Here is a 15,509-nt window from a genome sequence, read left to right as displayed (position 1 = left end):
GGCCTGAGATTAATTCTTATATTAGATTGGGTTCTTGTATAGAGGAGGGTTCTTACATGACTACATGAGCCTTCCTCTATATATATACTACCTCCGATTCTTGTTACATGCCACTCTCATAGGAATTGCGGACTCCTAGGCAAAAGATCCTAATCATGTTTACTGAAAGATAAGAATATATACTTAAGTATTAATCCAACTAAAAAAAATTAACCAAATTTAAAATAAATAACCCACCACCACCAACACCACCTAGTTGTACATAAACCACCCACCAGACCACCTACCACTGAACCCAGCAAACCCAACACCGACGACCCCGAACCCAACAATCCAAGCACCGACGAACCCAGCAACCACCGAACCTAGCACCGCAGAACCCACTAATAGACTAGCCTACGAACCCAGCAACCACAAAACCACGACCCCACCTAACTCACCGATCTCAACCACGACCACACCAAACCCACCGATCTAAATTACGGAAAACCAAACCCACCAATCTAAGCCACGAGCCCACGACCCATCAAACCCACCGATCTAAGCCATAACCCACCAAACCCTCCGCAGCAAGTCCAGCTACCCACCGACCTCAGCTAATCGACGAACCATCGATGATCTGGAACTACCAACGAACCCACACTTGGAACATCGCCGAATCCACGCTCGGAACACCGACGAACCCGCCTTGAGAATGGGGTTGGAGGAGGAGAAAGAAAAAAAATTAGGGATGAGAGTAATTTAGTTAAGGTTGGGGTTTAATTTAATATAATCAGATTTGTATTTTAATAAGATTGATTTTAAAAAAATAGTAAGGATAAAATGGTAAATTTAACCGTAAAAACTTACCATAAAAAGAAAGAAAAAAATTACAAGTAATGTAAACCATCTAAAAATGACAAAAGTTACGAGTAACAAGAATCGAAGGTAGTATATAAAAAAAAATACTTCGTGATAATAATGATGATAATAATAAACCTCGACCCATATAACATTAGTAAGCCCAAACCCAATCCCAATAGCCCAAATCTGCCAAACTCCCTGAGACCCTCAGTCCCTCATTACTATTCACTAGAAACCCTCAATCATTTCAGCCGTTTCACTCAATCACTCATCATTTTTACTCAATTTTCATTTTCTCTGTCATTAACATTTTCCCTCTTTTGACTCTCTTCATCTAGTCATTGCTGCTCTGGTTCGTCTCATTGTTGCTTCGTCTGACTGCCATTTTCATCTCACTGAATAGTAAAATACTCGGTAAATTTATTCAACATTCTCTTTTCATTCACTTGCATTATTCATTTATTCGAATTTTATTTATTGTTAATTGACATTTTCCAAATTAATTACAGCTTGTTAGGATGGAAGATGGAAAAATTGGTGCTCCAGACAAAGTATCCGTTGCCTCGAAAAAACCTAAAATCAAACGAAAGAGGATGATAGATCAGTCTGAGATATGGGAGCACTTTGATATGGAGATGACGGAATATAGCATTCGAGCCACTTGTAAGTTTTGTAAAGTCTAGTACAACTACAAGTCTACAATTCCAATAAAAATGGAACTAGTCCTTTATCTAATACACCTAATGACTCTAAAACTAGAGAGGTTGTTATATACACCCGTATATCGTATTTAGAGGGTGTTATATACACCCGTGTATCGTACACCCATGGGTATTTGTTCTCAAAAATTAAACTTAGATTAGTTGGGTGTACGATAACAAATTCTACTAAAACTAAGCAAAGTTTGCTATCTTTTGTAGATCCTACCAAAACTGCAGTCACAAGTGGATTGTTTTATCATAAATTTGACCCTGATGGACTTAGGAAAGCCTTGTCTTTCATGTTGATTGTTGATCAACTTCCTTATAAGTTTGTTGAGGGCGAAGGTTTTAGATTTTTTTGTAATATGATGGACCCTAGATTTCAAGTGCCTTCTTGGCAAACAGTGGCAAGAGATTGCTTTGAGATGTATTTGGTTGAGAAGAAAAGGCTTAAAAGTGTCCTTAAAAATTGTAATTCGAGGGTCTGTTTAACTACTGATGCTTGGACTTCTATACAACAAATTAATTACATGTGTTTGACTGCACATTTTATTGATAATGATTGGAAACTTCAAAAAAAAATTCTCAACTTTTGTTCCGTTACAAGTCATAAGGGTGAGGAAGTTGGTAAAATGATAGAGAAATGTTTGCTTGAGTGGGAGATTGATAATATTTTGGCTATCACTGTCGATAATGCCAGCTCCAATGACATTGCCATTGCATACATGAAAAGAAAGATTAATGAATGGAAAACTAGAGTTCTTAATTGTCGTTACTTGCATATGCGTAGTGTGGCTCAGATCATTAATTTTGTTGTTTGTGATGGCATGAAATTTGTTCATGAGTCCATCACTCGTGTAAGACACGCTGTGAGGTTTATTAAGCAGTCACCTACACGATTGTTGAAGTTCAAGAAGTGTGTTGAAGATGAAAAAATTGCTAACAAAAAATTGTTGTGTCTAGATGTGCCTACAATGTGGAATTCAACTTTTTTGATGTTAGATGCTGCTCTTTCTCTTGAGAATGCTTTTGAAAGATATGCAGAAGAGGACCCTCATTATGTGATTGAACTATGTGAGAGGGAGGGGAATGGGCGTCCCACATTTGATGATTGGAGTAATGTTAGAAGGTTTTCTGAATTTTTAGGAAGCTTTTATGAGCTAACTTTGCGTGTTTCTGGAACTTCATATGTGACTTCAAATTTATTTTTCCATGAACTTGTCAATGTTTCTTCCCTTTTGAAAGAGTTGTGTGCTTCTGATGATCCTGAAATGTGTTCTATGGCTCTTAAAATGAAGGACAAATATGACAAGTATTGGGGTAATCCTGAAAAAATAAACATGTTGATTTTTATTGCTGTGGTACTTGATCCTCGCTACAAACTTGATTATGTTGAGTGGATGATAAAAGAAATTTATGATGAGTATATTGCTCTTAAGTTGGTTAAGAATTTAAGGGAAACTTTAAATGCTTTGTATGAGGAGTATCGGGTCTTACCTCCAAATAATATTAATAAGGAGAAAATTTCAAGTAGTAAGGATGAAACCTTTACTCCATACGGTGAAGCTCGTAACCAGTCTTGAGTGCAAATCAAACTCTCGACAACTTTGGGACTTAGTGAACTCCTAAATGGATCGAGAACTCTCCCATCGGTACTAAAGGCACTTTCAGAAGCAACTGTGGAGATGGGGTATGCTAACACATCACGAGCTATTCTTTTCATGGTGGGAAACCTTTGACCATTCAACTTCCACCACCCTAAAATATCAAATTCCTCAAAGTCCTATGTTTCTTCATCCAAATACTTGTCTAGCTCCATCTTAGATTCTCCTTTTCTTTCACATTTTTGTTTCCTATACTTACTCTTCAATGCCTCAACTTTCTTTTGAGTGGAAAGATTAGTTTCTCTTCTATTTGATGCAAAGCATGAAAGTGACTAGTTATGCTAAAGACTATTATTTATTTGTCTTGATTTGGTTTCTCTATGCAATGTGAAGAGTGTTTCTTTAACTTAATGAATTGATGACGTGAGTGATTGGTTATTTTAGAAGAAACTATTGAGGATAAGTTAAATAAATTTAACTTGCCTAGAGTTCTCCTATCTTTTTATGGAGTGTGTTTCCTAATATTTTTTCTAAAGTCTTTTCAATGTTTAAGGCTAAATTTGTGAGTAAAGGTCTTAGTTGGATGACTTAATTATTTCGGATCTTTAATCTTTGATGACTCCAAACTGAAGTAGTTTCATTTTTCAAATTTGAATCCAATCCAAAACAAAATCTGTACCTTTAACATTGAAATTCAAAAGTCGAACATCACCTGCAAAATTCCTACAATCATCTATTGTTAACTACATTCTTTGGGAGAGAAAGTAACATATTGAGAAAGGACTATTGAGATATATATATATATATATATATATATATATATATATATATATATATATATATATATATATTTTTAATTCGATTGCATATGAAAGGGGAATTGAGAAAATGAAAGTTACATTAAATTAGGTCAACATTCGGTTTGTAATTCGGTTTTTTAAACCTGAAACTGAATCCAATCCGTAATCCATGCAACTCATTGTGTTGTTACATTATCCTCTTTATTGCCTATGTCGTTCTTATTTTACATTGATTTACTCCGCATTAATCAAACACAACACCAGCCTTAGTTAAAGAATAATATAGCACATTTCAATTTCACACCACATTATTAATAAGACTATAAATGAAAGGGAATTAAATAATATATTATTATTTTTTGTCCAAAAACAAATAAATTTAAAAGGTTTTTTTTAAAAAAAATTACATTAAACCCCTATTCAATTTCCATTGGATTGTCCCGTGTTTAATATATGGGCTGGCGCAATTGTAATGGCAAATTTCGTTGACTAGTATGTTGTATGTTTCAAATGGCGCTTAACGGTGGCGTTGTTTCGTCTGCCGCAATTTGGAAAAGCGGGAAAATTCCCAAAAATAAACCGCCAAATTTAACAATGTGTTGTACAACACCACACTACTACAAATTCCCAGAAAACAACACATTAATTACACTAATTTCACTAAAAGAACCGAGAATGGTGAAGAGAGAACTAGCAATTCCCGTTTCATTCATTCAAACAATTATATGTTAATCGTTTTAGGAATTGATAGTGTTATGCTTTTCACACTAATTCGTGGACCGAAGTACAACCTATGTATGATGGGCCTTTACACCCTCAAAATGCAAGCTGCAAACACACCACAACAACAATCAGTCAGACTTCCAACCAAAGAGTACTAGGTTTGTCAAAAATTCAACTTCTATTTGCTACCATACCACACAAAAGCAAATAAGATCAACTCCAACAACATAAACACAGTTTAACAGATTCGCAAAACAAATTCAGATATAAAAAAAAAATAAAAACCTAATAATCAAACTTAAAACCCAATTATGTTTCTTGGATGAAAAACCTAATAATCACACTCAAAAACCTAATAAGATTGACAGTGAGCTGATGGTGATTTTGTTCAATGGTGGAACAATTGCTATTGGAAGTTTGAGCTGAATGGGTTGAGATTCTATTTGTTGGATGAAATTTTGTTTATGAGAAGCAAAACTCCCTGTAACTGATATTTTCAAGTCTTGTTCAGGGTAAACAATAGAAATGAGCAATATGTTAGGAAATTTTGTTGTGGTATTATGTGCGGGGGTAAGCAATTGAAAATTATTTAGAGTAACTACTAATATTACTTCACACCACATCAACATTTCCAAGGTCAAAAATGGAAGTCAAACCAAGACTGGCAAGCAATTACACAGTTAGTACATTAACAAAGAAGATTTCAAACTCAAATGAGAACACATGTTAACATTAAAATATATCTACCAGTAAGTACTTTATCGTACATTCAACCTGTCTTACATCACCAAACAAAAATAACAACATTCAAATTCAACACAAAATAGTAAAGGTATCTTCCTAAACCAATTGAGTTAGGTTTATTTCACTTATTGTTTGCATTTGCCCAAATTTTTAGGTATCTTCCTTATAATGTGCCAGATGCACCATCTATGACGAGATGAGGGCATCAAATGAGCAATGGGCTTTCTCATTGTAGCAACTTGATCGGTCAAGATGACACTCGGAGCTATGCCTCCCATACAGGATAGCCATTGCTCAAAAACCCAAAAGTATGTTTCTGTGGTTTCATGAGATGCAAGGGCACAACCCAAGAGTATTGATTGTCCATGGTGATTTACCCCTACAAAATTTGCAAAAGGCAGCTCATATTCATTAGTTAAATATGTTGCATCGAAGCATACAACATCACCAAATTCCTGATAAGCCACCCGGCTCCGTGCATCTACCCATAAGACATCCTTAAGACGGCCTTCTTTGTCTAGCCGATGTGCATGAAAGAACTTCTGGTTGTCTGCTTGCATTCGATCAAAGTAAGACATCATTGCTACTGCATCACCGCCTTCCATTTTCAATCTTCGTTCCTTAGAAACCTCGTGTTGAAGGTCTTTGACACTAGGGAGATCATCATCATCACCACCTCTCTCAGCAGCCATACAACCATGGATTTGTGTCACGGGCACACCTTCTTCATAAAAATCCATAAGCTTCTTCTTCACTGTAGAAGTGTGATTTTTCATGCGATATTCCTTCACCAATTTTGACCCACTTGGGTCTAGTTTGTGTACATGATTTAGTTCCACAGTCTTCAGAACCCATTCCCCATCACAATTGACACTTGCATATATTCTGGCCAAGCATTGACACTTCTTTGAGGTCCTTTTACAACAACTTAACTCATTCTCACCAATGTCACCATTACTAGTGGCCACTGTACCGGATATTTCCATAGCTTTAGCCCTTTTCTTTGCTTGCCACCTAGCCCTCATATCAGGGTGGCCCCAACAATCACATCGCGATGTTACAGCCCTCCTCTCCTTTTGCTTTGAGAATGAGCCTGCTTGTCTACATACTCCAAAGTCATGTTGTTGCGCATACTCTTTGAAGTACATTTCAACATCCTGCCACCGCTTGAACACCATCCCTTCTCTAGGTGGTTCAACTCAACTGTGGAATACACAGATATCTTATTTGTGGACACAATGGTCTCCATCGTCTCCAAAGTCTTGATAGGAGATGTCAGTTTAATGCCATCCTTGCTAGAGGGTTGGACATAAGGAGATAGGCAAGTTAAGGACACTCCATCTTCATCGGGAGATTGAGTAGGAGTTTCATTAACTACAATCTGATCCAAAGTTTTATCACAGAAACTTAACTCATTCATGTTACCTTCCTCTTCATCCATAGTAATGGGGGTTAACAGTACAACTACACACTGCAATGGAAATTAACAAAACAACAGCACAAGGCTAATCAAAATTCAACAACAACAATGAAACCATTAACATAATACAAACTTAACTCTTTAATGTCACCTCCCTCTTCAACCATACAACAATTCGCTAGCATAATCTTTTATTAAAAAATTTGGGAATAACAAATTGAGGATATATTTTCCTACATTACTTAACAAAAAAAGGGTCTACAAGTACTGAAAATACACTATTCATTTCTGATTTGAAAAACGGTAATTAAAATGTTCCCAATTACATGATTTCTCAAATATTCCCAATTTTAACCAACCACATACAATTAAAAAGTTCTCAATTAGATGATTTCTCGACTATGCCCAAATTTAACCAACCACGTACAATTAAGGACTGAACATAATTTAACTAAATTTGCTAATTAAGGACAACAAATTTCAGCATCAATTTCTTACCTTGATATTCCGGGTCTAAGGATCTACACTTAGTCTTCCATGTCAAAATTTCCCATAATTTCTATCCTGAACTCCATGTTTAAAACGAAATACTGTTGCGATTTGAGACGGAAATACAAGTATTGGTTTGATTTGAATGTTTGAAAGACGGTGGTAGAGGATTATCCACCGCCGACAACCATAATTTCCTCTTATGACCACCACCAAATTGATATTCTCTCTCCTCATCAATTTGGGAACTCAATAAAGTAGAGAAGAAGGCGTTACTTTTTCCGTCAACATATGTACCGTTAAAAGTTTTAATTAAAAAATAGTTTCAACGGAGTCCCCGTCAACAATCCACTACCAAACTTGTAGATTTCACAAAACGTTTGATCTTATTACGAGACTGCCACTATATCAACATAACTTGGTTGATATAAGATATCAATGGGGTGTGGCTCTTTATACTCGCCTATTTTTTTCCCCAAATTTTGTATTTAATCGTGTATTTTTTTTATTTTATTTTTTTTTTGTAATTACTAGCTTTATTTTACAAAAATTAAAATTTTTACTTTTGTTTAATTGTTCAGTTCTAATTTGTCTATAGACCACTGTTTTATATATAATAGGTATAATTGTAAAATAACAAAACCCTTAATTTTAGAGTGGTTGATATTCAATAAGTAGATTTTAAACCAGTTTTATACATAGGAAAATAGATTGCCAATAATTTTTTCATATTATGAACGCTTTTTTATTGAAGTATGAAAAGTCAACTATGATTTAGTAAACAAAATAGTTATAATAATAAGCTATAAAATTATATATTGATTCAACCGTCGCCAGCCACCGTAGCTTAAAATTACTGGCTCCGCCCCTGGCGGATGGAGTAGTAAAAACTAGTTCTCCCTCCGTTTTTTTATTTGCATCACTTGGTGATGCGCAGAGTTTTAGGAAAACAATATAATATTGTGAATAGGTGAATAATTTAATATAGTAAAAGTAAGATATAGACCATGAAAGAGAAAACATGTGAGGGAGAGTAAATATCTTAATTATATAAGTGAAGACCATAGAGGAGAGAAAGATAATAAAATAAGTTAAGTGAGTTTTAAAGTAAGAGAGAGAAATAATAAAATATAGTACAAGTATAAAGTTACCAAATAAGGAAGTAGTGCATTTAAAAAAACACACGCATAAAAATAAAGTGATGCATTTAAAAAAACAGAGGGAGTACTGAATGAAGGGTCCTGCACTTAAAGAGTACATGTGTAAAAAAAAAGGAATTTTATAAGCTTTGCCCTTGAGGTTGTTAAATTTCTAAGGTGTGCGCATGCTTTTTGAAAATTACAAGTTGTGCCCTCCAACTTAAGGTATTTAATCAATTGTACCCTCTGACGTTAATTCGACGTTAATAATTGTAAAAAAAAATGGAAAGTAATAAGAAGCAGATGAAAAAAAAAAGAAAAAAAAAAGAAATACAATTAGAGCTTGACATATCAATGGTTTCCCTTATAACAATGAAGTAAAAGTAGATAAGAAAATGTGCAAAAATGCTTTATGTTAATCCCCTTATATAACTCTAATCCAATTTGGATGTCGTGAAATTTTTCTCCAAAGTGGCGTAATAAACAGTTAGCATAAGTACTAACGTTGGGTTAACGTCAGCGGGTATAGTTGAATAAATACCTTAAGTTGTAGGGCACATGTTGTAATTTTAAAAAAGCATGGGTATACCTTAGAAACTCAAAAACTATAGGGGCATAACTTAGAAAAAAAAAGAAAAAACTGATTTATATTTCAACTTATATAGATACAATAATTCAGCATAACTTAACTTTAAAATCTACTTTATCAAACTCGATCGGTCGACCCGTGTACCCAAATTGGAATCTCTACTTAAGAGTAAAGGGGAGGGGAGGTAGTCCCTAACCTCCACCCCACCAAACCCAATCGGCCAACCCAAGTATGATTTGGAACAATACAATCAACACTAGACCAAGTATTTTAGCCATATCTTATAATCAAGAAATAATATTGATCTGATTCCAATTGGGTTAGATAGTAGAATTTTAGAGCTTTCCAGTGATATATTATTTGACTTAATCCGAGTTTGGGATCAAAAGTTATGATAAAGTTAAAAAACACAAAAACTGGAATATTCTATAGGGGGAACGCTTAGAATTTTCAAATCTCTTAGGGACTTTGTAAAATTCTAAGTGTTTCTCCCTTAGAGTTTTGGAAAAGGCATTGGCCTCCACAACAAAAACAACAACCAAAAAAAAAAAACTTTAATTTAGGCAATGTGTCCGATGACCTTGCCCTCGGTCGGTGGTGGTTTGTTGCCTCAGTCGACGATGGTCTATTGAAAGGAGAGAATGTAAAATTGGGTTATAGCATGGAATACACACGAGGATATGTTCATCCATTTATATTTAAATGTGGGCATTAATTGGTAATATAAGGGCGTCGTTAATACTTCCCTTTATAAAATGTAAATAATAAATTAATTTCATAAGCCAAGGAATATAAATAATAAATCAATCATTTAAATCAACAAGGAATTCGTTTTAAATATTTTTGGCTCATGTACTTTATATTTGTATGCAACCTTCTTTAATTTTCGCATTTTTTAGTAACCTTTGTATTTTGACCAAGTGTACCATGCACTCGGGTCTTGGATTTATGGTTTCAAACCCCAACCTTTAAATCCGAGTAAAGAAACTTATCAAATGAGCCAACACTTTGTCAATACTAAAAAACTTAAAAGAAACTTCTTAGTAATGACTTAGATTATACGTTTAATTTAGTACTCCACCCATTTCATAAATAATTATAACAATTTAACTAGAATATGTGTTAATGTAGAACTTCATTTGATCACTAAATTTATAGTTGTTACTCGGTATATACAAAAAATTATATTCATGTGAGAAATTGTTAGATATATTTATTTATATTTTGATGGGATATATTTAATTTTGATAATATGTATTTTATTAAACTTTCTTATTTAGTACGGTACACTGTATGTAACTAGCATTTCGGCCCGTTCAATGCACGGGTTATAATATAGGTTATTTTTATATAAATGTATGCTTTTTAATAGTTGAAACTACGAAGTTATTGTTACATGACTTTTGAGGTAAATGCTTGTGAAAGTTTTTTTTTTTTTTTAAAAAAATAAAAATAAAGTGAGTGGAATTGTGAAAGAATAATTAATTTAGTTAATTATATATACATGAATATTGTAGAATATGAAATGACATATTAGTTTAAGCTATATTTCTAAATAAAAAAAAAAAAAAAAAAACTATATTTAAGTTTAAGAAATAAAAAGACAATTTTTATTATACTTCATATGTTTATGTAATAGTTAATTCAACTTTATTCTTTCATGGTAGAAATTAAACACTTCATTTTTTTACTTAAATGTGCAAGTTACGGAATGCACAAAGACTTTAACATTATGTAATATTTTTAATTTAATTTTTTTAATATTGAAAAGGTAAGGGAAGTAACATTTGCATATGAGTGAGTTGTGAGGACATGTGGCATATGAATTATTGTGGTTTGAGTTTTTAAATACTAAGTATAGATATAAATTAAAGATATTGATGGTCATAAACATGTTTTCGACGCCTGTAAAATTAATAGACCTGGTCTATAATAACTTATTGTAGACCCAACCTTCTAGTATACCGTACGGATGTGATTATATCGTACGGATGTCATTATATCATACGAAATGTGATTATATCACTACAAAAGTGATTATATCATCCTGAAACCGTTATGTAAATGAATTCCTCAAAAAGTGAATTTATCATTATAAACAGTATCAAATAGTAAATTACATCATTCAAAAGATGATTTTTAAATTTTGTATAATTATATAATCTCATTAAATGGTTTAATAAGTATGAGTTTATATAATTCAAAATATGACTCACAAAAAGATAATTATATCGTCTAAAAAAGTGATTATATCATCTAGAATGTGATTATATTATTTGAAAGTGTCAAACTTTGGGTTTACAATAATTTATTATAAACCGGGTCTATACAAGACCAATTGTATATTATTAGATTGATGGAGAAATATCATGACATTAATCCTTAATGTTTTCGCTAGATTTCATATTTTAAATACTCGATACTCCGTATTATAAAAAGTAAGACTCATGTTTATTATTCCAATGTAAATTTGTTTGTGTGAGATTATTATTACTTGAATTAATTAGCCCGTATCGAGGGTTTCATTCCCGGACAGCAAGTCCAGCTCTAGAGGTGAATCCGGTGATGCTCTCATCTGGTTTAAAGGTTTAATTGGGGTCAGGGTGCAATGTGGCCCCTGAAGACTTTGGAAAAGCTGTATAAACTACCTCTATACAGTGTTTGACTTACATAATTTAGGTATACGAAGTATGAGTTTAGAATAGTTTGGAAATGGGCTCATTGGGTTTCGAACTCTTAACCTACATTATATGTGAGCTCAAACCAAATCAGCCAAATAACCTTGCATTTTACTATATTGTAGCTAAAATTTTTAATATGTTATTTGGATCATATTGGGGGGGGGCGTCTTTGTCTTAAAAGGTATGGGGTTCATAAACCTAGGGGAGGTAGATTTTGCTCATTCCCATACTTTTTAGGTATCAAATTAAAAGAGAAAAAACATTCCATATTCATACCAAACATAATTAAATTCCAAATTCATACAACTATGATTTTCTATTTTATTCATTTAGATAGATTAAATTTTAGTCATTAGAGAAGGCAAGCCTAATTGTAATCGTGTTTTTTTCTTTTTAAAAAGAAATTTAAAAAAAAAAGTTTGTACATTATTATTCATAACAAGTTAATTAACTTTTTCAAAAAGTATTTAGTAATACAATTTCCCTTCAAAAATAAAATAAAAAAGAGTAATACAATTTACATTCCTAGAATATCATCAATTTGTTCATGACATACCCGTACAATTTCTTATTTTATTGCTCGACATAACTATGTGTTACACATAATTTTATATGCAGCCTGTTGTACTGTGCAACGAGGATTGCTTAAATTTCTCGATTAGTGGTTATCTGAGTTTTTGAGGTTACTTGAGTTTCTCGGTCTAGAGATACTTGAGTTTCTCGGTCAGGGGTTACTCGAGTTTCCAGGGTTACTTGAGTTTCTCAGTCGGGGGTTACTCGAGTTTTTCGGTCAGGAGATACTCGAGTCACAATTTTTTTTTTATGCGGCCCCACTGAGAAACTCGAGTGAACCCTGTCCGAACTCCTCAAGTAACCCTTGACCGAGTAACTCAAGTAACCCCTAACTGAAAAACTCAAGTAACCCCTACCAAAAAAACTCGGGTAACCCCTGTGACCCTGTCGCATGGTGTGGCCTGCTGCACCAAAAAGTAGTTGTTTATGTTAGAACCTATTGGTCAAAATAGGAAAAGTAAAATGGGACGAATATACTTCAATTCCTACAACGTCTATAATAACTGATTAATTTATGATTATGCAACTTATATGTGTGGTTTCTAGTTGCTCTATGCTCTACGGATTGCTTAGTCAAAAAATGGGTCCTAATGACACCTTCTAAGGACATGGGACGAAATTTGTGAGGAAATAGGCGTGTTCCTTCTCAAATATGGAAGAAAAGTACGCTTTACTCTGTCCTTCATGAACTACGATTTACACTTTCTTCCTTAGAAGATGCTGAGTAATACGTTCCCCCTTATAGAGTCCTAGTCTCCTAGATCATCAAAAAAAAAGGTTAGCTATGTGAAAATTTAAAGTAATGACTGTAATGTCAATGGCAATTATATCTAATACTCCGTTATAACTTGATTTTAAACCGCTTAAATACATACGAAGTACTGTGGCCAACACAAATGTCAAAAATAATAATAATAATAATAATTCTTATGAGTAATTCTTATGGCAGCTAGCCATAGGCCGGGAGGATCAAGGGCTTGTGCCACCACTCTTTTCATCTTCTGCTGGTATAATTTACCCGACTCGTAACAGTACATAATTTAAGTAAGCTTTTATAACATATATTCAGCAATATTTTACTCCTTGATTAATTGAGTCTTTGCAGCTGGAGTTGCTTTCACCTTCTTTACTGCCATTTTTCGGAATTTTACTACATCTCCAACTCAAAGGCGAGGGGCTGAACCCTCATCGCTAGCATAAACAGTATGTCATGATGCCAAGGGAAAAAACACAACACAACACAACAAAATGATTCTTCAGGGTTATTAACTTGTTACTGATCTGATCTCATAACTTTATTGACCTCACTAAAAATCTTGGTTATAACTCTGCAAATGGCCGACCGTTCTTTCAAATACCCCCTAGGTGTTTTAGAGGACGTCCCCGTTAGAGTAGGTAAATTTTATATACCTGTAGACTTTGTTGTTCTTGATATGGCTGAGGATATGCAAACCCCAATTATTTTGGGTAGACCATTCCTTAACACTGCAAGAGCAGTCATAGATGTTAGAAGTGGTAAGCTAACACTATCTGTAGGGGACGATAAAGTGGTTTTTAATCTGAATAATACCCTCAAAAGCTCCATGACTGAGGAGAAATGTTTCAGTGTTAATGTAGTTGTAAATTATTCTAATAAGCCCCAAGCTCTTGAAAAAGATCCCTTGGAGGCGGTATCTTGTGTTGCATCCCTTTCAGATGAGATAGACAAATGGTAGAAGGAAGTCGATGCAATAGAAAGAGCATTCTACAATGTTGGTCTTGGTTTCGAGGATGAACAAGTGGAACCGATAGAGCAAGTTGTGCGAATCGAGCCTACGGTAAGTGTTCCGCCAGATTGAGTTGCAAGTGTTGAACACAATGACAATTTGAAGCAACATTCGATCGAAGAAGGGTTTTTAGTGCGTAGCATTGAAGATTCCCCAGTCCAAGTCATGGAGGCTCCACCAGATAAGGCAACTTGGCGTCCCATAGGTTATGTCAGGAAGCCGCATCGCAGCCTAAACCTCGCTAGACCGGATGAGAAACCACCCGATCAAGCATTAGGCCAAGGGTCTTAGGAATTGTACTTGGTAAGAAGGTCGTGCGGGACCTAGATAAACCAGCGCTTTGCGGGAGGCAACCCGTATTTTTAATGTTTTTTAGACCAGTTTTTATTTTCGTTTTCTTAGGTGAGGAGAGATGAGGGAACTTAATGAGTTTTATGAGTATTTGTACAGGTTTGAAGGAAAAGAGTTAGACAACTTTTTGAGAGCAGAAGGAATTAGCTCTCCCCAATATAGTCTCGGGCCCGATCGGGCGAAGCTCGCCCGATCGGGCGCGAGAGCGTGGTTCCAAAAAAAGAATTTTTGCCCGACCGGGCGCGAATTTTGACGTTTACGGACTAATTTGTCCGCCCGACCGGGCAACTCTCGCCCGATCGGGTGCGAGAGCAAGGTGGAAATCAGGTAGTTAGATCGCCCGACCGGGCGAATGGCGCCCAACCGGGAGCGAGCGACTACGGAATTTTGTATAGTCAGATCGCCCGACCGGGCGACTGGCGCCCGACCGGGCGCGAGAAATAACCTGATATTAGATCAGATCGCCCGATCGGGCGAGCCACTGCCCGACCGGGCGCGAGTCCACTTCTGCGTCTCTTCTTCTTTCTTTCTTCATTTCTTCTTTCCTCCATTACTTTCTCTCTCTAAAACTCAAATTTTCTCTGACTTCTCTCTAAGATTTCTCCTCCATCACCAATCCAAGTTCAAAACTTTTTATATATTTGTAATCCTCTCTTCATCCTCTTCAATCTCATACAAAAAATTTTCAGTTTTAATTCACAATATTTTCGACCCATTTCTCTACATGGCTTCAAAGAGGGCAAGATCAATTTTTGGTAGGAGCTCCAGCTCGAGGGAGGAGTACGACCCAGACTTACAGCTCCCGTATTGGCCGACGATCCGGATCGTGAGCCGGGAACAGAAAGAACGTTTGGAGCATTTGGTCGGTCGTGAGGTAATCCCTTCTCGGTGGTTACACCGCCCTACCTTAGAATCATATGGTTTGTTTGATTATGTTAAACGATTTTTGAATGATATTGGCATGAGAAAATTCGTTGACATGCATTATCCTACATACCGAGAACTTACATGTGAATTTTTGTCCACTTTTCATGTTGTTAGTAGTAGAAATGGACCTAATTTATTTTTCAGGTTAAACAATAGAAA

At 35.0% G+C, this 15,509-nt stretch overlaps 2 protein-coding genes across 2 annotated transcripts; one reads left to right on the top strand and one right to left on the bottom strand.

Annotated features, from left to right (window-relative positions):
- Positions 1 to 689: 689 nt before the first annotated feature.
- Positions 690 to 3,910, top strand: LOC110720118 (zinc finger BED domain-containing protein RICESLEEPER 2-like). The gene is made up of 2 exons (XM_021899118.1): positions 690 to 1,257; positions 1,353 to 3,910. Exon 2 carries the CDS (start codon positions 1,844 to 1,846, stop codon positions 3,125 to 3,127), a length of 1,284 nt encoding a protein of 427 aa, XP_021754810.1. The 5' UTR covers positions 690 to 1,257; positions 1,353 to 1,843; the 3' UTR covers positions 3,128 to 3,910.
- A 1,462-nt stretch (positions 3,911 to 5,372) lies between these two features.
- Positions 5,373 to 7,674, bottom strand: LOC110720116 (protein FAR-RED IMPAIRED RESPONSE 1-like). The gene is made up of 2 exons (XM_021899117.1): positions 7,334 to 7,674; positions 5,373 to 6,886 (listed from the first exon to the last, which is right to left on the bottom strand). The coding sequence occupies exon 2, from the start codon at positions 6,591 to 6,593 to the stop codon at positions 5,541 to 5,543; it is 1,053 nt and encodes a 350-aa protein (XP_021754809.1). The 5' UTR covers positions 6,594 to 6,886; positions 7,334 to 7,674; the 3' UTR covers positions 5,373 to 5,540.
- Between the last annotated feature and the right edge of the window lie 7,835 nt (positions 7,675 to 15,509).

The sequence above is a fragment of the Chenopodium quinoa genome, unplaced genomic scaffold (assembly GCF_001683475.1).
Source record: "Chenopodium quinoa cultivar QQ74 unplaced genomic scaffold, ASM168347v1, whole genome shotgun sequence".
Lineage (NCBI taxonomy): Eukaryota > Viridiplantae > Streptophyta > Magnoliopsida > Caryophyllales > Amaranthaceae > Chenopodium > Chenopodium quinoa.
The sequence above is the reverse complement of the archived record's forward strand: the minus strand, read 5'-3'. Positions and strand labels throughout refer to the sequence as shown.

Coding starts and splice junctions, on each gene's coding strand:
- LOC110720118 (XM_021899118.1), top strand. CDS start 1,844: ATGTTGATTGTTGATCAACTTCCTTATAAGTTTGTTGAGGGCGAAGGT.
- LOC110720116 (XM_021899117.1), bottom strand. CDS start 6,593: ATGGTGTTCAAGCGGTGGCAGGATGTTGAAATGTACTTCAAAGAGTAT.